The 27,483-nt window shown below is 35.6% G+C and overlaps 1 protein-coding gene across 1 annotated transcript; it reads left to right on the top strand.

The window, feature by feature from the left end:
• Positions 1–309: 309 nt before the first annotated feature.
• On the top strand, positions 310–26,986 carry LOC128662446 (uncharacterized). Its single transcript, XM_053716235.1, has 11 exons — positions 310–390; positions 8,258–8,377; positions 8,576–8,773; positions 10,962–11,050; positions 13,049–13,159; positions 13,243–13,275; positions 16,071–16,179; positions 17,167–17,209; positions 23,542–23,667; positions 23,851–23,876; positions 26,461–26,986. The coding sequence occupies exons 1-11, from the start codon at positions 330–332 to the stop codon at positions 26,526–26,528; spliced, it is 984 nt and encodes a 327-aa protein (XP_053572210.1). The 5' UTR covers positions 310–329; the 3' UTR covers positions 26,529–26,986.
• The last annotated feature ends 497 nt before the right edge of the window (positions 26,987–27,483 follow it).

The raw sequence follows: 27,483 nt of genomic DNA, 5'->3' as shown, positions 1-27,483 counted from the left end.
GGAAAATAATTTTACCATGTGTTAAAAAATTTCCTCTGGATATATTTATTACATCCATTATTTACATCTTCTGCGAGTTTCTGTTATGTGTTTATTTTTGTCAATCTGTTTTGAATAAACAACATTAAACTATATTTAAGTAATCTCAATTCTTATCACCACAGATAAAAAAAGTTAAAGCTGTTCCACAGGTCGTTTTCACATGGTTTTCAGCCACCTGGTAATTACACGTCCAAGGTCAATCTTGTTTCTGCTGGTATTAAAGAAGAATTGCCCAGATAGACTGCGGACAATCTCCCAGAGCACAAACCTTCTTGCAAGCTCTAAACATGCATTCGTATTTTATTATTTTTGCTTTGATTGGCTTTTGCCATGGACAGTCAAGACTGGGTAAGATATTGGCTTTTGATGTAGAATACATATTTTTAAATTATTTTTTTATAGGATTTTAACATACATTAACAAAAACAAGTTCAAATACAAATAGATAACAGCAGCATTGGTGCAGTGTCAGCAATATACAGTAAGCTTATTAAAGGGATATGAAACCCAAAAAATGTATTTCAAGATTCAGATACAGCATGTGCATTTAAACAACTTTCCAATCTGATGAACCAATGAAAAGGGGCATTTACGTGCAGCCCCCCAAAAGCAACTAGCTCCCAGTAGTGCATTGCTGCTTGTGAACCTACCTAGGTATGCTTTTGAACTAAGGATACCAAGAGAATGGTAATTGAGATAACAGAAGTACAATGGAAAGTTGTTTTTAAAAAAATGCTCTGTCTGAAAAATTGGGGGGTGGGGATTGGGTTTCATGTCCCTTTAAATGTGGATTACTGATTTTCTTGGTATTATTAACATCAATTCTGGCAATTATCATTGAACCTTAAATACTTAAAGGGACACTATACCCAAACATTTTCTTTCATGATTAAGGTAGAGAATATCATTTTAAACAACATTCCAATTTACTTCTATTACCTAATTTGCTTCATTCTTTGGATATACTTTAATGAAGAAATAGCGATGTACACAGTGAACCAATCACAGGAGGCATCTGTGTGCAGCTACCAATCAGCAGCTACTAAGCATATCTAGATATGCTTTTCAGCAAAGCATATCAAGAGAATGAAGCAAAATAGATAATAGAAGTAAATTAGAAAGTTGTATATAATTGTATGCTATTTCTAAATCATGAAAGAAATATTTTGGGTTTCATGTCCCTTTAAACCATATTCCTCCGTAGAGGATATATATTTGTTTGAAGAGTCTGATGTGCTGTCCCTTAGGGCTTTTATCAGTGAAGTGTTTAAAGCCTGGGGATAAGCTTAAAGGGATAGTAAACCTCAAACTTTTCTTTTAGGATTCAGACAGAACATACAATTTTAAACAACTTTCCAATTTACTTCTATGATCAAATTTGCTTCATTCTCTTGTTATCCATTGCTGAAGTGACAGCATTGCACTACTGATGGGAAGCTGAAAACATCTAGTTAGCCAATCACAAGAGACAAATGTATGCAGGCACCAATTAGCAGCAGCTCCCACTAGTGTATGATATGTGCGTATTTATTTTTTAATAAGAGATACTAAGAGAACGAAGCACATTTGAAAATAAAAGTAAATGTAAAAGTGTCTTAAAATTACATGCTGTATCTGAATCATTTAAGTTTAATTTTGACTTTCTTATATCTTTAATATATCATGCTGCCTTTAAAGCAAAGAGTCTTTCATGAATCGCTGACAGTCTGTCTTAATGTAGTATATAATATGTGTCAAAGTGAATACTCTAGCTATTTTCGAAGAAAGTCTCTTTTGTATTACTATCGTGACAATGTATCCTTTGCCTGTGTATTATGGCAAGATATGTTTCACATAGTTAAATAGCATTATTTATATATATATATATATATATATATATATATATATATATATATATATATATATATATGCATCCACTCAGTTGTTTAAGTCCCATCAAAGGTCATCCACCTGGGTGCAATATTGGAGTAAAATAGACAAATAAAGATACGCACTCTCAGGGTTTGTGAAAAAGCAAGTCAAAATTTACCCCGAAACGTCATTAAATTTTGACTTGCTTTTTCACAAACCCTGAGAGTGCATATCTTTATTAGTCTATATATATATATATATATATATATATATATACGTACACACACACCACCAGCAAAAAGATTACAACTGGCTGAAGGCTCAGATGATAGTAAGCAATTTTTAGCAATAAGATATTTTTTAATTAAGATATGTTTTTTTATAGATATAATGCTATCACACACTGAATAGACTACAGTATAGTGTAAACATAACTTTTATGTGCACTGTGAAACCAAAAAATGTGTGACTCGCTTTATTTCTATATTCACTTTATTGCGGTGGTCTGGAACCGAACCCGCAATATCTCCGAGGTACGTCTGTATTTGATTTCAAGCATAAGGGTCTAGTTATCAGAGGCACTCCATAAATAAATGGTAGAAATTATTCAGGGGAAAAAGGGAAGGACAGATCTCATCTGATAAATCAGAACATAATTGGGAACTCTTTGTCTTCTAATATTTCTCAAAACAAATTCTACCTGCTGTACATATGGCCAGGAGTTTGTTAGCATGTCTAGAGAGACCCTTTACTGGGCAATGTAATAATGCTTGTAGGGGGTGTCTTTATTTTTATGTAAAAACAAAATAACATTGAATTAGTTCTCTTTGATATCTATAATACAGAAATGAAACAAGTTAAAGGACAAATCTTTTGTAATTAAGTTTACAACAAAAATGATGAAAATACGTTTTAAAGGGACACTCAGGTTTTATTAAATTTTCATGATTCAGATACAGCATGTAATTTTAAACAACTTTCCAATTTACTTCCATTAAAAAAAATGTGCACAGTCTTTTATATTTAAACTTTTTTTGAGTCACCAGCTCCTACTGAGCATGTGCAAGAACTCAGACTATACGTATATGCATTTGTGATTGGCTGATTGCTATCACATGGTACAGGGGGAGTGGAAATATACATAACTTTGAAAAGAATCTACTACTCATTTGAAATTCAGAGTAAATGCTATTGTATTGTCTTGTTATCTTGCATTTGTTGATTATGCAAATCTGCTGTGTTTACTGGTCCTTTAATTACTTACTGAGAAGAAGAAGCATCCTGCTGGCTCTATTACTCTTTGTAGATAACTGTTAAAGGGACAGTAAAGTCAAAATTAAACTTTCATGATTCATACAGAACATACAATTTTAAGCAACATTCTAATTTACTCCTAAATTTTCTTCATTCTCTTGCTATCTTTATTTAAAAAGCAGGAATATAAAGCTTAGGAGCTGGCCCATTTTAGGTTCAACACTCTGGATAGCGCTTGCTTATTGTTAGCTATATTTAGCAAACCAATAGTCAAGCATAACACAGGTCTGGACCAAAAATGGGCTGGCTCCTACGTTTTATATTTCTGCTTTTTAAATAAAGATAGCAAAAGAACAAAGAAAATTTAATAATAGGAGTAAATTAGAAAATTGCTTAAAATTGCTGCTCTATCTGAATCATTAAATAAAAAAAAATGGTTTACATTATTTATTTATTTTTATATTTATGCATTTTATTGCAAAGGATTTTGTTCTTCCATAATAGCATTGTGCAATATTTTTATTTTTTTCAATTAAAAACAAAATATTGGTTTGAAAAATAGGTTTGCTTTTGAATTATATTTGCTCAAAACAGATCCCTAAAACCTAAAATAATATAATATATTAAAAAGTGCACTTTCAGGAAATTCCTAATCCTTGATCTAATTGTATAAAGGGACAGCAAAATTACATTTTCATGATTCAGATAGAGCATTCAATTTTAAACAACATTCTAATTTACTACTATTATCAAATTGTGCTTTGTTCTCTTGGTATCCTTTGGAGCTTGGCTTCCACAGTGTACTAGCCACTGTTAAGTGCTAACCTGCTCTTTTGCACTGGTTCAACAGGAGATACACACAAAGTTGCAACCAGGACAAGTGCCTTTGGAGCTTGGCTTCCACAGGCTCAGGAATAGCAGTGCACTGCTGGGAGCTAACTGGTGATTGGTGGCTGCACATATATGCCCCCCATCATTGTCTCACCAGAAGTGGTCAGCTAGCTCCCAGTAGTAAAAATGCTCCTACTTAGCCTACTCTTAAACAAAGGAAACCAAAATTAAATTGTTAATAATTTAGATAGGGATTCAAAAGGATTCACTTATACAGGGTCCATAATACAGCAACAACGTTTCAAACCAGCAATTGGTTCTTAGTTAAAGGGACACTGTACCCATTTTTTTTCTTTCATGATTCAGATAGAGCAGCAATTTTAAGCAACTTTCTAATTTACTCCTATTATCAAATTTTCTTCATTCTATTGCTATCTTTATTTGAAAAGCAAGAATGTAAGTTTAGAAGCCAGCCCATTTTTGGTTCACAACCTGGGTTGTCCATGCTGATTGGACAGCACCAATAAACAAGTGCTGTCCATCGTCTCAACAAAAAATTGGCAAATAAAGATAGCAAGAGAACGGAGAAAATTTGATAATAGGAGTAAATTAGAAAGTTGCTTAAAATTGCTGATCTATGTGAATCGTGAAAGAAAAAAATTGGGTTTAGTGTCCCTTTAATTGGACATGACTAAGAACCTGGTTTGAAACATTGTTGCTGTATTATGGACCCTGTATAAGTGAATAAAGGTTTTTTACTTATCACTTGGAGGCTGGAAATCCTTTTGAATCCTGATCATGATGTTGGGATCTGGCTAATCCCCTGGTGGGAGGCGCTGGCTTCCCCTGAGAGTTATTTGAATTAATAATTTAGATAGAGCATACAATTTTAAAAAACTTTTTACTTTACTTATATAATCATATTAAGCTTTGTTCTCTTGGTATTCTTTTTTTAAAGAGCATACCTTGGTAGACTCTGGAAAAACAATGCACTGCTTGAAGCTAGCTGGTGATTGGTGGCTGCATAAATGTGCCTCCTGTCATTGACCCATCAGATGTGTTCAGCTAGCTCCCAGTAGTAACAATGCTCCTCCTGAGCTTACTTTTCAACAAAGTATACCAAGAGAATGAAACAAATTTGATAATAGAAATAAATTGGAAGATTGTTTAACCCTTTGATGATAGGGATCATTTGTCTACATCGGAACAACGTTCCAATGTAAACAAATTGAAATTCCACGATCGTGCACATGATCGCGAGATTTCAATGATGTGATCGGGTCAGGGTGGCATCCCTATGACGCTAGGCATGCCCTCCATACCACAATCGCATCCTGGAAGCGCCATTGGCTTCAGTACAGACAAACGGTTAGGACGTTCTAGTTCGTCCTAATGGCGCTAAAGCCCAGCGCGGTTAGGACGTAATAGAACGTCTTAACGGCGTTAAAAGGTTAAAATGACATGCTTGACTTATATCATGAAAGTTTAATTTTATTTGCAAATTTGCATTGTTTTGCAGTTCAGGGACAAATCCTTGAAGACCCTCTTTATTATTTTTACTTTATCTCTTTTGCTTTGGCCAACTGGAAAGAGATATAAATGTGCTCCAACGCTGATCAAGGAATCAGCTCCTAGGTCCTCCATCATTATTTTTGTACCCCACTTCTCAAAGGTGTCAGTAGCCCAAATTTGTAAGGAAGTTGCTGGTTTTAAGTGTCCTTTGCTCTTTTCAGAACAAACAAAAAAAAGAAAGAAAGAGGAGTAGAGGAATGCACACAAGGGTCAAGGGTGTTATAGCATGTTTTATTGTAATATTGTTTACATATAGCTATGTGTTTAACCCTGCCACTGGGTTAAACACATAGTTAAAGTCAGCGCCAGAACATCAAAGCACTACTGGGAGTTAGCTGAACAATAGTAGTGCATTGCTGCTTCTGAGCCTATCTAGGTATGCTTTTCAACAAAGGATTCCAGTATAACAAAATACATTTTAATAGAAGTTATTTGAAAAGTTTCTTAAAATTGTGTGCACTATCTGAACCAAGAAAGGACACAAAAATTATTTTTTTCTTAGTTGTTGCCAAAGCATGTTTGTCTTAAACCCTTAACGACTGCGACGTACCCTGGTATTTAAGGGGTTAAAAAATGTATTACATTAATATTTTTATGCCTATGAGGTGTGTCCCTATCCACCAATTCAGCAGTGGGAGATCTGCTTATGAGACACAGACTGTTAGCGCCAAAATCATAATAAACAGCTTTAATATAAATTTTTAGAACACAACTAATAAATTAATGTTCAAATAATGTACGTTCATATGCATGATTTCTTAGATTATTTTTGTCCTGTAATATAGTAGACATGTGCATTTTGTTTCATTCCAAATTTAAATTCGGAAGAATTTGTCAAATTCGGAGATTCGGATCGATTCGAATTACCGTAGCACCGAATCTAACGAATAAATCTGAATTAGCTCGGATTTATTTGTAACATTCGGATGGCCATGGACTAATCACAATTACACTAGTATTGTACTGTATATTAGGTTATATCACTCTGCTATGGGTTACACCTAATATTACAGTACATAATACTAGTCTAATACACAGCACATCCCACATAACACATACCGAAATTCCGAATTTACGAATCGAATCCGAACCGAATACATCCGAATTTATTCGAATCCGAATGAATCCGAAATGAATGCATTCAAATGTATCCGAATTCGAATCGATTCAAAAACGAAATTCTAAAACATCTGAATCGATCCGAAACGAACCGAAACAAATTTTTGCGCCGCGCACAAGTCTATAATATAGAGCTTATGACAGCATTAGTTAGCATCCCCAGTTTTTCAGGCTAGAAACACCCCTGTGTCTAACCAGATTCATCTCTCCTTATGCTCAGTGTTTGTTACTCCTATGGCACAGACAGAAATCCCATATATGTGTTTGTTGTAATAGCAGTTCTAGGGGGTAACAAGGGGTGCAAAGAACCCCCAATCTTCTATTTTGTACCCCCATTGGAGGGTAAAAAGTTAAAAATAACTACCCCTGACCTGTTAGGAAGGCCACATTGCAAAATTGTCTAACAACACACCTGGACAACTATCCCATATGAACATAGAGAAAGAGAAGCAGTCTGCAAGGAACGAACAGCATCTCAGTGGGCATGTTCAATGGCCTGTTTAGCACCTAGATGTAGCTTATTTTATCCCAATTGTGCTTTTCACCATAGGAGAACTTTCCTGAAGTATATCAGTCTGATCCCACCTAACAAGGTCACTCCAAACTTAAAATATCAGGTAATTCACTGAAAACAGAGTATGTCAACCCTAGACAATCATTTTGGCCTCTTTTGTGCCTCATCAGTGAGGTACAGCCATTTCCCTCTAACCACATTGGGCAAGGAGTCCACGTCTGGTTTCCCCATTGCCCTTAGGAAGACTTTCCCCAGGGTCATAATACAAATACATATAGAAAGAGAAGCAGCCTGCCAGGAACAAACAACAGCTCAGTAGCTTGTTCTAGGTCTTGGTTACCACATGGGAGTATCTTCTTTTAGCACAATTATGCTTTTCACAGAGAAATTTCCTGAACTATATCAGTCTGATCCTACCTAACAAGGGAAGTCCAGCACTGAAATACCAGACAATTCTCCTCTGAACAAGGGAAATGGCAACCCCAGACAATTGTTTTGGCCTTCTTTGGGCCTTATCAGTGAGACACAGCCATCTGAACACCTTTGAGTCTTACCTCTCCCTGTCCCAACCCTGCCATCGACAACCTGTAACTATATCTCCAACCACCCTGTCCCTGCCCGTGGAAGACCCACGACTCCACCAAGGAGTGTTTGCCCCAACAATAAGATTTCTGGAACGTCAACTGGTTACTTATATGCCACATATTACCTTACACAGTAAACAGACATATAGGCTTCTTCCCCACACCTGCTATAGGCAGTTACTACTGACTGCAGAAACTGAAAAATGTTTGTAGATGGAAATTAAAATGAATATATGGTTGAAATATAGACTGATTATATCAATAAATCAATAATAGTAAATCGCACAGGACGATTGAGGCCTATTATTTTCCATGAGCAATACCCCTGTTGAGACCTGATGCAGGCAGAGCATGGTATCATTGCATGCAAAGTAAGTTTTGGAATATCTCCAACTATGAATCATGTGTGTTATGGAACTATGGTGGGCAATAGAGTCCAAAAAACATTTGAAAAAAATTAACCAATATCCTGCAACCTTTTTATCAACAGGATCATACAACATTAACCCTGCTGTGTCAGTGTCTGGCTTGTCCTCAGGAGCCTACATGGCCAACCAATTCCATATCGCTCATTCTGGTAGAATCGTGGGAGCCGCCATGTTTGCTGGAGGTATACAATTTTGTTACACATTACGTTATTTCCATACCTGACACAAAAAATAATATATTTATTAAACACCTATTTTCTCATATTAATAACTTTATTAATTTTATTAATAATAACACAAAAGATTGTCTCCCTTTTGTATCTTTGGATATATTTCTGATTATTGCATTATAGATCATTAGTAACTGAATTTTGTTGCAGGACCATACTATTGCGCATTGGGAAATATGCTGACTGCAGTAAACACTTGTATGAAAATCCCTACAAGTATCAGTGTTTCTGTTCTAAAAACGTATGCTCAGACTTTTGCTTCAACTGGACTTCTTGATCCTTTATCAAATCTCTCAAGATCAAAAGTGTTTATCTTTTCTGGAACCCGTGACACTGTTTTAGTTCAAGGTAAGTCTTTAACATATTTTACACTGAGTAACATCATTTTTATTAATACACCTGAAGTCAATTACACTCTGTTTAATTGTACTTGTTATACAGGGTGAGGTCCTCAAATATTTTAATGTATAGAGGTAGATTTACCAAGAAGCGGATGCTGCAATCTACCCCCCCGAAGTTTCAGGTCCACCTGAAACTTAAAGTGAATGTAAATTTTGATGCTAAAGTGCCCGGTTTTTAAAAATTCGATTAAAAACAGGGGCACTTTAATTCATCAAAATTTATATTTCACTTCTGTTGAGAAAAGAAAACTTACCTTTTAATCTTCACAGCGCTTCCTCCGCCCGTCGCAAAGCCTCTTCCTGGGTCTAAAATGAGGAATCTGACTTCGTCCAATCACGGCGTTGAATCAGACACTGATTCCCTCGGGGGGGAAGCCGTGATTGGAGGATGACCTATCCATCATTTCTGACATCAGAAATGGCTTGTAACGACCGGAGGAAGCTGGAGCTGCTGTGAAGATTAAAAGGTAATTTTTTTCTCTCTACAGGAGTGAAATGTAAATTTTGATTAATTAAAGTGCCCCTGTTTTTAATCAAATTTTTAAAAACCGGGCACTTTAGCATCAAAAGTGACATTCACTTTAAGTTAAGAAGCAACGGTTGTAAGACTGCTGCTCCTTTACTCATCCGCCACCTCTGAGGTGGTGGACAGCAATCATCCCAATCAGATACGATCCTGATGATTGACACCCCCTGCTAGGGGACGATTGGCTGCGAATGTGCAGGGGGCGGCATTGCACAAGCATTTCCATAGAAATGCTTGTGTAATGTTAAATGCCGACAGCTCCCACAAAGGAGTTAAACACACAGTAGAAATTCTGCTTGGGATTTGGAGAGCACTGCTGGCCTCAAGTGGAAAACGCTGGCCCACTGATCCAATCAGCAGCATTAGTTCCACACCTGAGTCTGATTGGATCAGCTCTGTTTTCTGCTCATGACCAACAGTGCTTTTTGAATCCCAAGCGTTACCCTTAGTGTGTGTTTAATCCCTTTGCGGAAGTTAAACTCTTAGTGCAGGTTCGATAGATTTAAAATTACGTTATAACAGATTAGAGAATGTAATTTTCTGACTAAAATGGCCCTTTAAAATGTTACATTTTTAACTTATGAAAAAACAAGAAATATTTGCGTTGTAATCAATTTCCAAATGTCATACATGAATAGTGCAAACAGTTGTATAAATTGACCTAAATAAAAATAATCTATTGGAATGAAAGCAAAACATAAGAAATTGTTTGGTGCTTAAGGAGAAACACTATATCTAAGTTATATAAGAAAATCTTCTAAACATTAAATAGACATGATAAAGATTACAATATATTTTTTGTAGATACAGATGTTATAAAATACAGTGAAATGTCTGTAAAATAACTTCTTTATATTAAGCTACTATATTCTGCTCCCAGTTACTTATTACATGACTTTTTCTGAGAATCACAAATTGGCCACTTTTACCAACAGGTGTAACCTAAGTGTAATATTTAAATAAAGTCTTGTTTTGTGTATCATGTATCAATTGCACCCCCTTGTATAGAGTTGTTATCCTTTTGTGTAACTGGGACATCTATAGTTAAGGGGTCATTATGGTTAAAAAATGACATGATCTAATTTGTTAGAGCATGTCATTTTAAGCTTCTACTGTGTGTTTAACCCCCGCAAACGGGTTAAACTCTAGGGCTATTGATTCAGCAGTTTCGTTAGCTGCCAAATGAAGAAAAAGGCGGCCACCCAGATCTTAGTGTGTTGCACTTTCACAAAAAGAAATCCTTCTGCATTCGGTAGTTAACAAAACTGGTGAATGCACATCCCTATTAAACACACAGTTGAAGTATTGTATGGGACCTGCAGAGCACTGCTGGGGACCTGCTCTGCCTCTACTATGTCTAAAAAAACTGCAAAAATATATATTTATGGTAAAAAAATAAAAATCTATACAATGCAAACTGAATTTTCTGGGTGATTAGTAGTTACTAGACATTGCCCATTAATTTAATTTGTTTAAGAATTTCCAACACCATAGACCATTGCTATTTATGTTTGAATGTTTTATTTTGAAATGTTCCTGATTTTAATTTGCGCGTCGTTCAAGACAATTTTATAACCAGTGCATTCAGCAATACTGATTTTTCTTCTAGGTGTGGCCAAGAAACTGGAAGAATTTTATGCTGGATTCCCAACTGGAGGACTTAAAACTGTGTATACTGTTGCTGCTGAACATGGCATGGTAAGTCATTTCATTGGTCAGTTTTAAGAAATGGTTTGTTTATACACTTTAATATATTTCTAATACAAAAGCATTAGTTGTACCAGCACTCACTATGAATAATGAATATAAAGCTTATCCGCTAAAGTTAAAACTGATAGTAGCACAAACGTGTTGATACCTTTTTATAGGTGTTAGTGAATGTTTGGTCATTTTTATTTTATTTAAAAAATGTAATAAAATATGAAACTCTTACTCTGGCATGTACCCAAACATTTATGCTTCTCTGGTCCCATGAAAAAATACAAATTAAAAACAAAAGACAAATTTATTGAAACTTGTGTTTCCTGTATTTTCAAATGTGATAAGATCATGAAATAACAAGAACCAATAAGGCACCTTAGAATCCCAAATGTTTCTGTAATAATTCAAACAGAGTGTACCATTTTCAAAAAGTGCCCCTTTTACATCTATTATTAAATCTGCTTAGTTCTCACTGTTTTCTTTATTGAAGAGCATACCTAGGTATTTGTGCACATGTCTTAAACACTGTTTGGCAGCAGTTTGTGAAAAGGCTGCTGCAAATGTATAACACTGTAAAAAAGCTTTATTGCAAAAGTGCTGCCATGTATTGCTCCAAACACAAGTACACTCCTGAGCCTACCTACCTGATTTTTAACAAAGAATGCTTGGAGGATGAAGTAAATTTGATCATGTAAATAAATTGGAAAGTTTTTTTTCATTTAATTTTACATTTTAACTTAATCATTCTTTTAAGAAAACCTGAGGACTGTATATGAGAAACACTGGTAAGGATGCCACTTAGCCAGTATTTTTAAGGTTCAGGTCAATGAAGATAATCAATAATAAATCTACAAATAATAAGAAATCTCTGTTATGCTGAAACTTATGTGCACGTTGGTATCTATTAAAAAGAGATTCAAATTTAAAAGGACACTAAACCCCAAACGTTTTCTTTCATGATTCAGAGCAAGCAATTTTAAACAACGTTCTAATTTACCACTATTATCAAATTTTCTTTGTTCTCTGGAGATTTATATATTTTATTTTTTAATAGCAAGGAAGTAAGCTCAGGAGCGTGCTATTGTCTGGAGCACTATATGACAACCGTTTTGCAAGAAGGTTATCTATATGCAAGAGCCCTAGATGGCCGCACTAATTACTGCCATACCTACTTAGGTATCCCTTCAACAAAGAATACAATGTTAACAAAGCAAATTTGATAATAGAAGTAAATTGGCAAATTTTAAAATTTGGTTTGCGCTGTCTGAATCACAAAATACATTTTTTGGATTTTAATTCCCTTAAAATCCGCCCTAGCAGCCTTTTCTGGTGTATAATTACATATGCAAATTTATGCTGGTTAGCAACATGGTAATTTCTCCAAGAAAGGGCGCAACCTTAAACACTGGCCTAGGGGGATAGACCATGAACAGCTTACAGAAACTCTATAGTACTTTGTTATAAAAAAATTCCCTTATATTTTTACTAAACTGCCTTTCTTCTCTATCAGTATCCATTTAAAGGGATAATAAACCCATTTTTTTTTCTTTCATGATTTAGATAGAGCATGCTATTTTAAGCAACTTTCTAATTTGCTCCTATTATCAAATTTTCTTTGTTCTTTTGGTATCTTTATTTAAAAAGCAGGAATATTACGTTTAGGAGCCTGACCATTTTAGGCTCAGCACCTGGGTAGCGGCTGCTGATTGATGGCTACATTTAGCAAACCAATAAGCAAGCATAACCCAGGTTCTGAGCCAAAAATGGGCCGGCTCCTAAGCTATTAATTTCTGCTTTTTAAATAAAGATAGCAAGAGAACGAAGAAACATTAATAATAGGAGTAAATTAGAAAATTGCTTAAAACTGCCTGCTCTATCTGAATCATGAAAGAATAAATTTGGGTTTAGTGTCCCTTTAATCCTTAATACAAAATTGCTGGGGCTACAGCGATTACTAGGAAATCTATAACGTTACATGAATAATGTTTTTTGCAGCCTACAGATAACTATGGAGGTGCTTGTGGAACAACCAATAACAATTATATTAACAACTGCAATTACAATGGGGCGTATGAAGCTCTGAACCACATCTATGGAGGGCTTCAGGTAAGTGTCTATTGATCCACATCACTCATTTAAATAAATAAGTAAACAGAATACATACAAATATTGTTCTTGTCTTCTTTCAGAAACCCAGCAGTTCTGCATCACCAACTGGACAGGTACTATGGAAACAATTGCATAACCTTTGGTACTTTTAATATTTTTGCTAGATTTCTATTAAAGGGATAGTCTAGTAAAAAATAAACTTTCATCATTCAGATAAGGCCTGCAATTTTAAGCAAGTTTCTAATTTACTCCTATTAATTTTTCTTCGTTCTCTTGGTATCTTTATTTAAAAAAGCTGGAAAGTATGATTAGGAGCCGGCCTATTTTTGGCTCTGCACCTGGGTAGCTCTTGCTGATTGAATGGCTACATTTAGACACCAATCAGCAAGCGCTACCCAGGTGCTGAACCAAAAATGGGCCGGCTTTTAAGCTTACATTCCAGCTTTTTAAAATAAAGATACCAAGAGAACAAAAATAATTGATTATAAGAGTAAATTAGAAACTTGCTTAAAATTGCATGATCTATCTAAATCGTTAAAGTTTAATTTTGACTATCTATCCCTTTAATTCATACAATTCACAGACATGATACAAATTGCATTTGTTATAGACGTAATCATAATGATATGAAAAGATTTCTTAGTCTGCTTGTACTATGTACAAAAGTATGTTCCATTGTAGTACATGAAATTCAAATGAATCATAAATATTTAAAGTTCATACTAAAGGGACATGAATTCAGATAGAGCATACAATTTTAATCAACTGTCCAATTTATTTCCATTTTAATACAAAAAATGACATGTTCTTAAACGTTATCACATCATATAATTTGTGCATTATTGATCCTAGTTTATTATGGGCTTGATTACAAGTGGTGCGCTAGCTTTTGTGCACAAGCGTTATCAATGTTTTTTTGGCCTTTTGCGCATCAGAAAGTTGAAAGTAAATGCATTTACATGAGTGCAATCGCGATTTGCAGTCGCCGGGTCACTATGGCTGAAAAACTTGTGCAAAGGGTAGTGAGTTTAAAAAGTTGCATTATACACAACATATATACATTTAAAAGTACAATTACACTCATATAAACACTATCTGATAAAAAATATATATATAAAAAGTTATAAAGGCTCAAAGATATATGTTATAAGGTGTTTAACAGAAAAAAGGGGATTTATATATATATATATATATATATATACTTGTGTACAGATGTATAAATGTATTTATAAGTGTATATATGTATTTACAAACATGTACACATATAAACACATATATACAAATGTATACATATATATATATATATATATATGTGTGTTTTTATTTATATTCATATATATATATGTGTTACATTCCAATGTTCTTCACATAGAATTTGTTTTATGCATTTATCTCTCTCTATATATATTTTTATTTTTTTTATTTTTTTTAAATAATAATTTATATATATATATACACATATATATATATTTGAAATGAAATAGAACAGTTTCTTCTATGTGAAGAATATTGGAATGTAGAATATTAATAGTTCAGTTCGGGTTAGCGCACATGTATAGGTGTTTTTTTTTTTCAGTTTGCACGTGGTCATAATATCTGAAGACTCTTTGCTTCAGGTTTTGCTCACGTGTAAACGTTTTACTTTCAACTTATAATGTGTGCTATCTGACTCATGGAAAAAGTTAACTTCTAGTGAAGTTAACGCTCGAGCGCACCACTTGTAATCTAGCCCTATGTGTTAAACATACGCAAAGGGGTTAAACACATGAGTGAAGTTTTGCTGAGGAGCCAGAAGGACTACAGTTTCCTATCAGGAAACCACTGGTGATTGGCGACTAAGTGTGACTACAACACATTATTGGTTGATAGGCCTTTTTTCTAATGTAATGCTTTACAAATAGCCTTCCATTGCTGTGTAAACTGGTGGTAACAAATATCTTTATTAATGTCTATAGAAATGTTTTATATTACCATCAGTTTACACTGTTTACAACAGTAATGGAGACTAGGCCATAGTAGGCTAGAATAAGTAAAGCAGGGCTTTGTCTATGTACTTCCCAGGCATAATGGATTTAATATGTTCAAACCCAGTATTAAGCAAAAAGATCTGACTGTATGTAAATCCTTTGTATTACCTTACATGTAATTTCTAAGAAATATAAATACAAAGGGGCCTATTTATGAAAGGCCTGTTGGACATGATCCGATATTGCAGATAATGTCCAACAGACCTCACTGAATGCGGAGAGCAATACGCTCTCTGCATTCAGCATTGCACCAGCCTGCAGATTCGCGGATAATCGGCCACTAGCAGGGGGTGTCAATCAGCCCGATCGTATCCGATCGGGTTGAATTGCAGCGATGTCTGTCAGCCTCCTCCTCAGAGCAGGCGGACAGGTTATGGAGCAGCGGTCTTTCATACAGAGCTTGATAGATAGGCCCCATAATGTAGTCTTTTCATGAAAGGGACATGAAAAAAATCAAATCTGCATGATTCAGACAGAGCATGCAATCTTAAGACACTTTTAAATTCAGCTCTGAAACTGACTTTAACTATGTGTTTAATCATTTAGCAGGGGGTTAAATACATAGCTATAGGCAAGCAATTGTGCAACAATAAAATGCATACTAGTGCATTTTTTTTTTTAACCACATTCTGTACCTTTAAATAATTTTACTATGACATATAATCAATTGTATTCAGTATCTTCAGATTTGGTTGGCAATAAGGGGACTAATTACTATGATAATTTATGGCTTGGTACAGTTTGCATTGTGCAGGGGACTATAAATAAAGTTTAGTAACAAAATCTGAAGAACCAAAATGGTTTATGAATGAAATAGTGGTCTAGAACAATGCAACAAATACTAAAGCCTGAGAGATTTCAGCCTTGTGCTTTGTTTTCAGCTGATTTTGTATGACCAGTCAGAATACTTCAACCTGGCTCACCCCTCTACATATGGAATGGACACTGCTGGCTACGTGTATGTTCCAACCGCCTGCCAGAACGGAGCATGTAAGTTCTGGGAAAATCTCCATTATTTATTTCCAGGGATCTAGAATATAGAACATCTCTTAAAGAAACTCTGTTTTTTTTTTTATCATACTTCTTTGTTTTCTTAAATGGACACAGTGGCTTAAAGGGACAGTACACTGTAAAATTGTTTTTCCATAAATGTATTTTAAATGACTTGTTATACCAACTGCAGAGTATAAAATATTTGAGTAATTGCATTTTCGGGTTTATTTGTGTATCTGAAGTAGCTGGTTTTGTGCTTTGAAACCACAGCCTATTACAATGGGTTGAGCTTCAGGTAATATCAGATCTCATTATGTTATCACTTTTATGTACACAGACTTGCTTCCTTATCTTATATTTGTCTGGAACACCAAAGCTCAATACATAGAGAGAACAATGGAAAATTATCATTTTATTAATTAACTATCATGCCCCCCCACTGAGGGTGTAATCTCTTCTGCTGGCTGTGTTTACTTAGGCTTGCCAATAGCGTACTTGCCAATAGCGTATACGCCAGTATCAAAACTTTCAGTACAGGTTGGGAAACCACAAGCTAAATCAGCTATTTCAAATGCTGAAATATGAGTAAAGGAGCTACTTGCAACCAATTTAATACACTCTAGCAGGTAAAAAGGATCATTGGGAATAATTTAAAGGGGAGAAAGTTTTTGGGTGAACTGTCCCTTTAAGTAAGTGCTTCCTACTACTGCTCAACCAATCAACATTAACAGGAACAACCTACCAATCAGTCGCATTGTTAGGAAGTGCCTGGCAACCAATGAGGATTAGTAACAAGTACACAATTGATACTGCTGTATTCATTTAATTGGGATGTCACTTTTTTTCATTGAATAAAAAATCAGCATGTTTAGATGTTGCTGTTTTATATAGGTGACTGCATTTTTAAGTAGTTTGTCTTTAAATGTTATGATTAGCTGTAACATAAGTATTGTAAAAATCTATTTATTTTTTATTTGCTTTTAGACTGCAGACTGCACATCGCCTTTCATGGATGTCTCCAAGGAAGGTAAAACCCAAATTTTACTAAGTAGTTTAGTTAATGAAAACTAGTAGAGAAATAAAAACACCAAGTTATTTAAACCATTTCATAGTTATGCTCACTGCAATTCTCCCCTGATCATCACAAATCCACTTGTATTAAAGGGACAGTCTACTTGAATTTTGTTATGGTTTTAAAAGATAAACAATCCCTTTATTACCCATTCCCCAGTTTTGCATAACCAACAGGGTTATATTAATACACGTTTTACCTCTGTGATTACCTTGTATCTAAGCTTCTGCAGACTGCACCCTTATTTCAGTTCTTTTGACAGATTTGTATTTTAGCCAATCAGTGCTGACTCATAAATAACTATACGGGAGTGAGAACAGTGTTATCTAAATGACACACATGAATTAGCACTTTCTAGCTGGGAAAAACTGTCAAAAACACTGAAATAAGACGTGGTCTTCAAGAGCTTAAAAACTAGCATATGAGCCTACCTAGGTTTAACTTTCATCAAAGAATACCAAGAGAACAAAACAAATTTGATAATAACATTAATTGGAAAGTTGCTTAAAATTGCATCTCCTTTCTGAATCACGAAAGTTTAATTTTGACTTGACTGTCCCTTTAATAATATCTATAGTTTTTGTTCATCTTCAGTCTCAATTTACATTTTATGACAACTATTAACAGGCTATTTTTGTAGATATAGTTTTATTTAGAAAGGGGCCCATACCACAATTCCTTGATACAGAGCTTTGATATTAAATACTAGGGGGCATATTTATCAAAGTGCGAGCGGACATGATACGATGTAGCATATCATGTCTGCTTCACATCGATAAATGCCGACAGCATACGCTGTCAGCATTTATCATTGCACAAGGAGTTCACCATAACTGGTTGTGCAATACCGCCCCCTGCAGATTCGCGGCCAATCAACCTCTAGCAGAGGGTGTCAATCAACCCAATCGTATTCGATCTGGTTGATTTCTGCCCGCCGCCTCAGAGCAGGCGGACAAGTTATGGAGCTCCATTCGGAGCTTGATAATTCGGCCCCTAGATGTGCATTTGGATTTGGACGAGAGCAAAAACAAATTTTGCAGTATTATTTGAATTTGTTTGAAAACGCAATATGTGCGACCCCTATAACTAATAAATGAAAAATAATTTACATTACTCTTCAAATTTACTGTTTTACACTATTCAATTCCATTCCAGCAATGCCCCTTGTCAGCTGATTGATTGCTGTGTCAGCCAATAAGTATGCAAGCTTCACTTTTGGATTTGATAACCCTGACCCCTTTGAAAAAAAGATGTTCCCCATAGGAAATAATGGGTTAATGAGTTTCTGTTAATGAACAAATAATGTTATCAAAATTCAGCTAAACAAAAAAAAACAATGAACTAATGGATGAAATAAAAGTTGTTTTTGACTATTTAATACTATTTTTTTTAATTTGACTATAGCATTTGAATGTTTAAAGGGACAGTATACACCAATTTTCATATAACTGCATCTAATAGACATTACTATATAGAATAATATGCACAGATACTGATATAAAACTGTTTTAAAACGTACTTAGAAGCTCTCAGTTTAGCTCTGTTTAAAAGGTAGCTGAAAAGCCCACTGCAAGTGGGAAATAAGACCCCCCCCCCTCCCTCCTCCTTCTTTTGCATATGAAAAGACCCTTTACACAAACAGGAGCAAGCTGGAGTAGGTAGCTGACGGTATTCGCATAGAACTTTGGGGCTTGGTTAGGAGTCTGAAAATCAGAGCAATGTTATTTAAAATAAGCAATATATATAAAAAAACAAAAAAACTTTATGGGATGTATAAATAGATTATCTACAAAACATTTATGCAAATTAAAAATGAGTGTATAATGTCCCTTTAAATGTAAAGAAAAGAAGTGGTGCTTTTTTGATAGTTTTTTTTATTGATCACAAAAGTATTGAGCATATCAAGGGATTGAAGGTTTTGAGAACCCAACACTATTCTTATCAATTGAAATAATTATCTCTAACTAAATTTCCCATGACTGACATATCTGTTTGGCTGAGTTTCCCATACTGCTATATAGGGAAAATGTATCAAGCTGGAATCTCAGCTTTTGAGGCTTTGTGGTGCATGCTCACAAACACAAATTTAAAAAGCAGAAACGTCAGAGGTAGGGAAATAAATTACTGCGAATCACACTTGTTTGGGGTGATTGACGGGTCCTGCTCTTGTGCAATTGGTTGATCAAGGGCATGGGTCGGCATTGCACAAGAGAACTCTTGTGCAATGTTTAATGCTAATATGTGATGCTGCATAGAAGTGGAGATAGCAAGTGAACAGATTCTCTACTTGATAACTTCTGTCTGCAATCTTGATTTATTTTTTTTACAGTATAATTCTCTATCATTCTCTGTTATTCTCTATGATTCAACCTGTATTTCATTATAATACTGGATATTAACCTGCCTATTAACCTCCCTGATTATTAGCCTTCACTGATTATTATCATTACATAAATAATATAAATAATTATATACAAATTTTACATGAACCTTCACCCATATCTCCTCTTTGCCACAAAATATATTTCCTTACCCTGGTATTTATTTACCGAACATTAAATCCCACAATAATACCTTTTACTGTTTGAACTTGTTATTTTCCGGCTAAAATAATAAGGTACACAGTTAAATGCTTGTGGAGTGAATAACAATGCATGATCTGGGGAGATAGAAGACCCAATACTAAATGTGTGGGCTTTTTCTCTTGCCAGGATGATAACAAACAATTACTAACATTCGGCTAGATTTCTAGTTTTGCGGTACGGCTATTAACGCTGAAAAATTGATCATTACGCAGGAATGTCTAGGAACGCATATTACGAGTCACGGTGGTATAGCTATACCACAAGCATTTTAGCCTGTAACGCAACATCCATTCCGCACTCAAAAAAATAACGTTTAAGTGTAGGGTTTTCCATAGCGCCGTATTACTGGTTGTGCAGTCTGGCTAAAATGCTTGCTTTACAGCCTATACCGGCACGATCCATACCGCCACCTGAGAGTAGTAGTTATGGATAAATGTTTCACAAAACTCATAACTAAACTGTTGCAAAGTATACTAACACCCATAAACTACCTATTAACCCCTAATCCGCTGCTCCCGACATCGCCAACACTATATAAATCTATTAACCCCTAAACCACCCTTCCGCATCTCGCCTCCTGGATGAAGATGGATGTCCGGACTTCAGGAACCGTGAGTAGATTTTATAGTGTTAGTTTTTTTTTTAGATTAGGGCTTTGGGCAATAGTAAAAGAGCTGAATGCCCTTTTAAGGGCAATCCCCATACAAATGCACCTTTAGGGGCAATGGGTATTTTAGGATTTTTTAGAGTTAAGTTTTTTATTTTGGGGGGTTGGTTAAGTGGAGGGGGGGATTTACTTTTAGGGGGACTTGGTAATTTTTTAAGGTAAATGAGCTGTTTAACTTAGGGCAATGCTCTACAAAAGGCCCCTTTAAGGGCTATTGGTAGTTTATTGTAAGTTAGGGGGTGTTTTTATTTTGGGGGGCTTTTTTATTTTCATAGGGCTATTAGATTGTTTTTATTTTTGATAATTTAATTTATTATTTTTGTAAACTTAGAGTTTTTTAATTTTTCGTAATTTAGTGTTTATTATTTTTTGTAATTTTAGATTTTTTTTGTAGTGTTAGGTTTTTTAAAATTGTAATTTAGATTTTTTAATTTGTAGCTTTTTTATTAGAATAGTTATGTTAGGGTAATTTATATTTCACAGGTAAGTTTTTATTTTTTTAAAGGAAGTTATATTGTAACTTTTAATGTTAGGGAGGTGTTAGGTTTAGGGGTTAATAGTTTAATTTAGTGTTTTGCAATGTGGGGGGGGGCGCGGTTTGGGGATTAATAGTTTTAGTTTAGTAGTTACGATGTGGGGGGCTGAAAGTTTAGGGGTTAATACTTTATTATACTGTTGGCAATGTGGGGGCCGGCGGTTTAGGGGTTAATAGGTTTATTTAAGAGTTGGCGATGTCGGGGAGCGGGGGAATAGGGTTAATAATTTTTATTAGTTTTTTCGATGTCATTGAGCGGCGGTATAGAGGTTAATAGAGGTTAATAATTTTTATTAGTGTCGGCTATGTCGGGGAGCGGTGGAATTGGGGTTGGGCTGGAGGTTTAGGGGTTAATACTTTATTATAGTGTTGGCGATGTGGGGGGCCGGCAGTTTAGGGGTTAATAGGTTTATTTAGGTTCGGGGAGCGGCGGAATAGGGGTTAATAATTTTTATTAGTTAAGGTGATGTTGAGTGGCGGTATAGGGGTTAATAATTTTTATTAGTGTCGGCTATGTTGGGGATCCGCGGATTTGGGGTTAATAACTTTTATTAGTGACGGCGATGTCGGGGAGCCACAGATTTGGGGTTAATTACTTTTATTAGTGTCTGTGATGTTGGGGAGGGGCGGATTAGGGGTTAATAACTTTTATTAGTGGCGTTGATGTCGGGGGTGGCAGACTAAGGTGTTTAGAATAGGGGTTTATGTTAGGGTGTTAGGTTTAAATGTAACTTTCTTTTCCCCATAGACATCAATGGGGTTGCATTACAGCGATCTTCATTCCGCGATCGCAGGTGTTAGTTTTTTTCTAACAATCTCTCCCTCAATTGATATCTATGGGGGAAAGCGTGCACGAGCACGTAAACTCAGCCATTGGCTTTTGTGTGGTATGGAGCTTAACACACTATAACGCCAGCATGAGGAGGCTTTACAGTAACTTGTAATGGCAGCGCTATGGAGAGTGCAATAACGCAATTTTTTTGTAGTTTGTTTCACACCCTGTTTAGCGCAAAACTCTTAATCTAGGTGATAGAAAATAACAATATGAGAGTAGCAACTTATAAACTATTTGCTTAAAGGGCCATAATACCCAAATGTTTAAACATTTGAAAGTGATGCAGCATAGCTGTAAAAAGCTGATTAGAAAATATCACCTGAACATCTCTATGTAAAACAGAAAGATATTTTACCTCAAAAGTTCCTCAGTAGCCACCTCCCATTGTAAAGGATTTCTAAGCAGCATATTAGTGTGTCTGTCCCGGGACAACTGAAAGGATGAGCTTCGTGCACTCTCATATTATTTCACCAATCAGGTAAAGGAAGCTTACTATGAAATCTCATGAGAGTTAAGTAAAATCTCATGAGATCACAGTAAGAGTTCATGACCTCAGCACTGCTGATGCTGATTGGCTGCTGTTCATTTCTTCATTTTTTTAATTTTTTTACCTGCAGCTGGGAGCAGGTGAGTATAACTTTTTACACAGAACTTACTCTGCTGAGCTGAGGAGATTGTGAGGTAAAATATCTTCCTTTTTTACATAGAGATGCTCAGGTGATATTTTCCTGTCAGCTTTTTACAGTTATACTGCATCAGTTTCAAGTGATTTAGCATATGAGTATTATGTCCCTTTAAAGCAGCACATCTGCAGCAACAATAAATGATTTAAGTGCCAATAACAAAGTTGTATAGACATGAGTGAAACCTCTTTATCTCCCCTAATGAATAACAGCATTGGGGTAACTACTGCACGGGTCACTTATGGACCTACCGAATCATTAAGCTTATTTCTAATGGTAGTTACAAGGATGGTCACTCTTGGCTCAGTTGATTAACTACAATAAAACATTTGTTTTCATATTTTACATCTGACAAAGAAAGCCTAAAACTATCTCATATTTGAGCTGTAGACAAATTGGTTTGAAAACCCATCAGGTCATCAAACCTGCTATTCATACGGTGTTCAAAAACTTCCAATTATGTGGAGCTCCTCCATAGTAATAGAGATAGGAGGGTATAGCAGTCCTTACGAGACTGTGAAACCCCGGTTATCCGGGGGGGGGCTCCTCAAGTAGAACACTGCCCAAGGCCTCAGCGGTCCGGTTCAGGGCTCAAAGATCGCATATATACTTAGCAAATGGAACATCCGGCTAATCCACCATCAGACGTTGATATCTTACATGTAACTGTTTTAAGAGAAATGTTCAGTCTAATTAAATCCTGCAGATTAGTGATGTTTGATCAGGAGCTACTGATAGTGCGACATCATCTCTGCCTGGACACGCCATACCAAACTTTTTTTTAATATATATTTTCTCTCTACCAAATACTTGCTATATGTACCCTTAATACCTCCGTGTCCCCTTATACACAAGCATTACAACAACGGTCTCCAAACATTGCATTGTATATCCATGTTTAATATATTATACAGAACCCCCCCCCCCCCCCCATTTTCTTGTATTAAAAGTCAATATAAATTATATTTCTGTTTCTATACAGGGAAAAAGTTGGTGACACATTTGCCAGATATGCTGGCTACAACCAGGTTGCTGATCTGAATAACTTTATCATCCTGTATCCTCAAGCCAAGTCCAACCTGACTAACCCCAACGGATGCTGGGACTGGTAATGACCCCTTTGCCTTTTTTGCTTTGTGTATGTGTTTACTTCTTAAGATCTCAGACATTTGTCATTATTACTTTTTAATTGTACATTCTTTTTACACAAATTAATATTTTACTCTTATGGTACCTGGTGAATTGATTTATTTGCATTGGGAGATATAACTATTTTATCTTCCTCTTACAGGTGGGGATACAGTGGAATTGCTTATGGTAAGATCACTTAATATTCTCAACGTAACACTTACGGGTTAAAATATATAGATCCATGATGTAAGAAAATGAAGCCAGTTCTGTTAAAGGGATATGAAGCCCAAAAATGTTCTTTTGTGATTCTGACAGAGCACACTATTTAAAAAAAAGTTTCCAATTTACTTCTATTATCAAAGTTGCTTTGTTCCCATGATGTTGAAGAGATACCTAAGTAGGCATCTGGAGCACTATATGACAGTAAATAGTGCTGCCCTCTAGTGCTCTTGCAAATGATAACATTCTTGCAAAACTGCTGCCATATAGTGCTCCTGAAGCGGGCCAGCTCCTAAGCTTTACAACCCTGCTTTTCAACAAAAGATACCAAGAAAATGAAGAACAATTGATAATTGAAGTAAATGAGAAAGTCGCTGTATCTGAATCATGTAAGAACATTTTTGGCTTTCATATCCCTTTAAACTGGATCTCAATCAAGCGTTGACTAAACTCAGTAGTAGCATGTCTGTTGCACACTACTATCACTAGAGATGCAGAAACAAATAACTACAGCTATTTAAATAACAGCTAGCAACCCCAAGGTAGGTGCCCAATAGATATTACTTATCTAATTAAAATACTGCAGTAGCATCTGAAACAACTCATCATTAATATGGCAGTTAGTAACATTATTACAATCTAAATAGTCTTAGGATAATACTGGTGAAATGGCTGCATCTTTAGTTTTGTTTTTTTTAAATACCAGCAAATGTATCATTTTATGGGCGAGATTACATATGCGGCACAGGCTTCAGCGTAACTGCTGAAACCTGCGCCGCCCCTAATTTTACCTCGCACATCGGGGAATCCAATAAACCACGCCGGCAGTTCATATACTGCTGTAAGTCGGATAAACTAGCGATGTCCAGAAATGTGCCTAAATACAAATTTCTGGAGTCACCAGTGACTTACGGCACTTTAGAAACTGCTGATGCCTAAGAAAATTAAAAAAAATTACCCGTAAAAGTCTTACCCGCCTCCCAAAAATAAAGCCGACACGTTAAAACCCCTATATCTGCCATCACCGCCATAACGGAACTAATAATAAATGTATTAACCAAAAAAAAACGACAACCCCCACAACGCGATATGCCTAATTAAACTATTAACCCCTAATCCACCATTCACCCACACCGCAATCTACCTAATAAAAGTATTAACCCCTAATCCGCCAAACCCCCACATCGCAATAAACCTAATTATTCTATTAACCCCTAAACTGCCAACCCCCAAATCGCAATAAATCCAATTAATCTGTTAACCCCTAAACCGCCAAACCCCCACATCGCAATAAACCTAATTTAATTACTAAGCCCCCTAACCTAACACCCCCTAAATTAACCCCAAATTACATAAAATAATAAAATACTAAAATTACAATTTAAATAAAAGTACTTAAAATCCCCCACTAAGATTAAAGGTACACTGAACCCAAATTTTTTCTTTCGTTATTCACATAGAGCATGCAATTTTAAGCACCTTTCTAATTTACTCCTATTATCAATTTTTCTTCATTATCTTGGTATCTTTATTTGAAAAGCAAGAATGTAAGTTTAAATGCCGGCCCATTGTTGGTGAACAACCTGAATTGTCCTTGCTGATTGAACAGCACCAATAAACAAGTGCTGTCCATGGTACTGAACCAAAAATTGGCTAGCTCCTTAGCTTAGATGCCTTCTTTTTTAAATAAAGGTAGCAAGAGAACAAAGAAAATTGATAATAGGAGTAAATTAGAAAGTTGCTTAAAATTGCATGCTCTATATGAATCACAAAAGAAAAAAATTGGGTTCAGTGTCCCTTTAAATTAAAATAATCTAAAATTACAAAAAATAAAAAAGTCTAACATTACAGAAAATAATAAACCAAATTATCAAAAATAAAAAAATTAAACCTAATCCTTATGAAAATAAAAAAGCCCCCCCCCCAAATAAAAACACCCCCTAATCTAATACTAAACTACCAATAGCCCTTAAAAGGACTTTTTGTAGGGCATTGCCCTAAGTTAAACAGGATTTTTTTTTTTTGGGGGGGGGGGGTTTAGAATAAGGATTTTGGGCACTCAAAAAGATTGGAATGCCCTTTTTAGGGCAATGCCCATACAAATGCCCCTTTAGGGGAAATGGGTAGTTTAGGAGTGCCTGTGCCTGCCTATGTGTGACGAGGTGAAAATGGAGTAAACTTTCTCCATTTTCGCCACGTAAGTCCTTGCACTGAATATGTGATACCGATTTGCAACACGGTTCTATGTTAGTTTATGGGAGTAAAATTAGCAGGCGACAGGTGAAATATACGCACCGCATTTATATGCTGCGCCGTATATGTGATAGCAAGACTGGCATCGCCGGCTTTTGCGAGCGATGCCACATATGTAATCTCTACTCTTATTTAGTCTATCAACTTTTTCAAATGCCTCAATATTATTTTATTTTTAATTATTTTTTTTATAGAAAAGTCCGTTTATTAATATCTTAGTTCCGATGCAATAATAACATTTTCACCATCTTGCCATTTTTGTTTTACTCATTGTATATTATGTTGCGTCTATTTCTAGCAAACAAGAATGGCTTCCAAATTGGCGGCGTTGAAAGAATGATGAGAAGAACAATGGGGCAATACTAAATTCATCCAGAATAATATACAAATATCTCAAATGAAAACCAGTTGGGTGTAATGCTCTGCTAACGTGACTGTTATGTACTACATTTATTAAATGTATACTTTTCCATCAGGAGCTCATCAAATGGAAACAATTGTTTAAATCTTAATCTTCAATGACTTCTGTGTCCCACTCTTCCATTTCCAGTGTCTTCCTTTATGACTCTTTATTTTCTCATCCCTGTGAGATCTTTTTTTCATTTTTATATTTGTTTCTTAGCTCTCTCCTTGTTTTTCTCCCTGTAAGTTAGCGATTCTCTGTAATGAAACAAGTAATGAAAACAAAGGTATTATATATATATAAAGACATAGAATTTCAGGATTTAAATATGTGTATAATTTACTAGTATAAATATTGTAATGTTGTAAAAATGTTAATATGAATGAAGAAAAACACAATAAAACTGTAAAAAATTTAAAAATGGGTGGCAGAAATAAATATACTATTAATATAATAGTGTGGGAACAATCCCAGATTTGAAAATACAGTGTAATGAAATGTGTCAGCGTATCCATGTGTAGTGGAGCTCTGTACTTTGTTCCCCAAGACCGGGGGAATGTGGCAGGGTCTCCCATCCTCTGTCAAAACCTTGGGACAGCACCTGAATTGTAGGTCTGCCGCCAGAGCTATCGTTGCTGAGACCGGGGTCAAGCCAATTTCTATATCTCCCCCAGCTGGGCTGGTCTCAGTGGGCTCCAAGGCAGGTATCAACCCCTCTGCCTTTCTCCTTCTTTCAGGCAGGTATCAGTCCCACTGTCCTGATCTTTCTTCTAGGAAGGTATTGAACCCTCGGTCTGCCCTGCTCCTTCTTCAAGGCAGGTATTGGTCCCTCTGTCTGCCCTGCTCCTTTTTCTAGGTAGGTATTGATCCCTATGTCTGCCCTGCTCCTTCTTCCAGGCAGGTATTGGTCCCGCTGTC

The sequence above is a fragment of the Bombina bombina genome, chromosome 6 (assembly GCF_027579735.1).
Source record: "Bombina bombina isolate aBomBom1 chromosome 6, aBomBom1.pri, whole genome shotgun sequence".
Lineage (NCBI taxonomy): Eukaryota > Metazoa > Chordata > Amphibia > Anura > Bombinatoridae > Bombina > Bombina bombina.
The sequence above is the reverse complement of the archived record's forward strand: the minus strand, read 5'-3'. Positions and strand labels throughout refer to the sequence as shown.

Bases quoted from the DNA above. Each gene is read 5' to 3' on its own strand.
- LOC128662446 (XM_053716235.1), top strand. From the start codon at position 330: ATGCATTCGTATTTTATTATTTTTGCTTTGATTGGCTTTTGCCATGGA. The intron at 13,276-16,070 runs GTACTATGGAAA...CTTTGTTTTCAG, and splicing joins CTGCATCACCAACTGGACAG to CTGATTTTGTATGACCAGTC. The intron at 17,210-23,541 runs GTAAAACCCAAA...GTTTCTATACAG, and splicing joins CATGGATGTCTCCAAGGAAG to GGAAAAAGTTGGTGACACAT.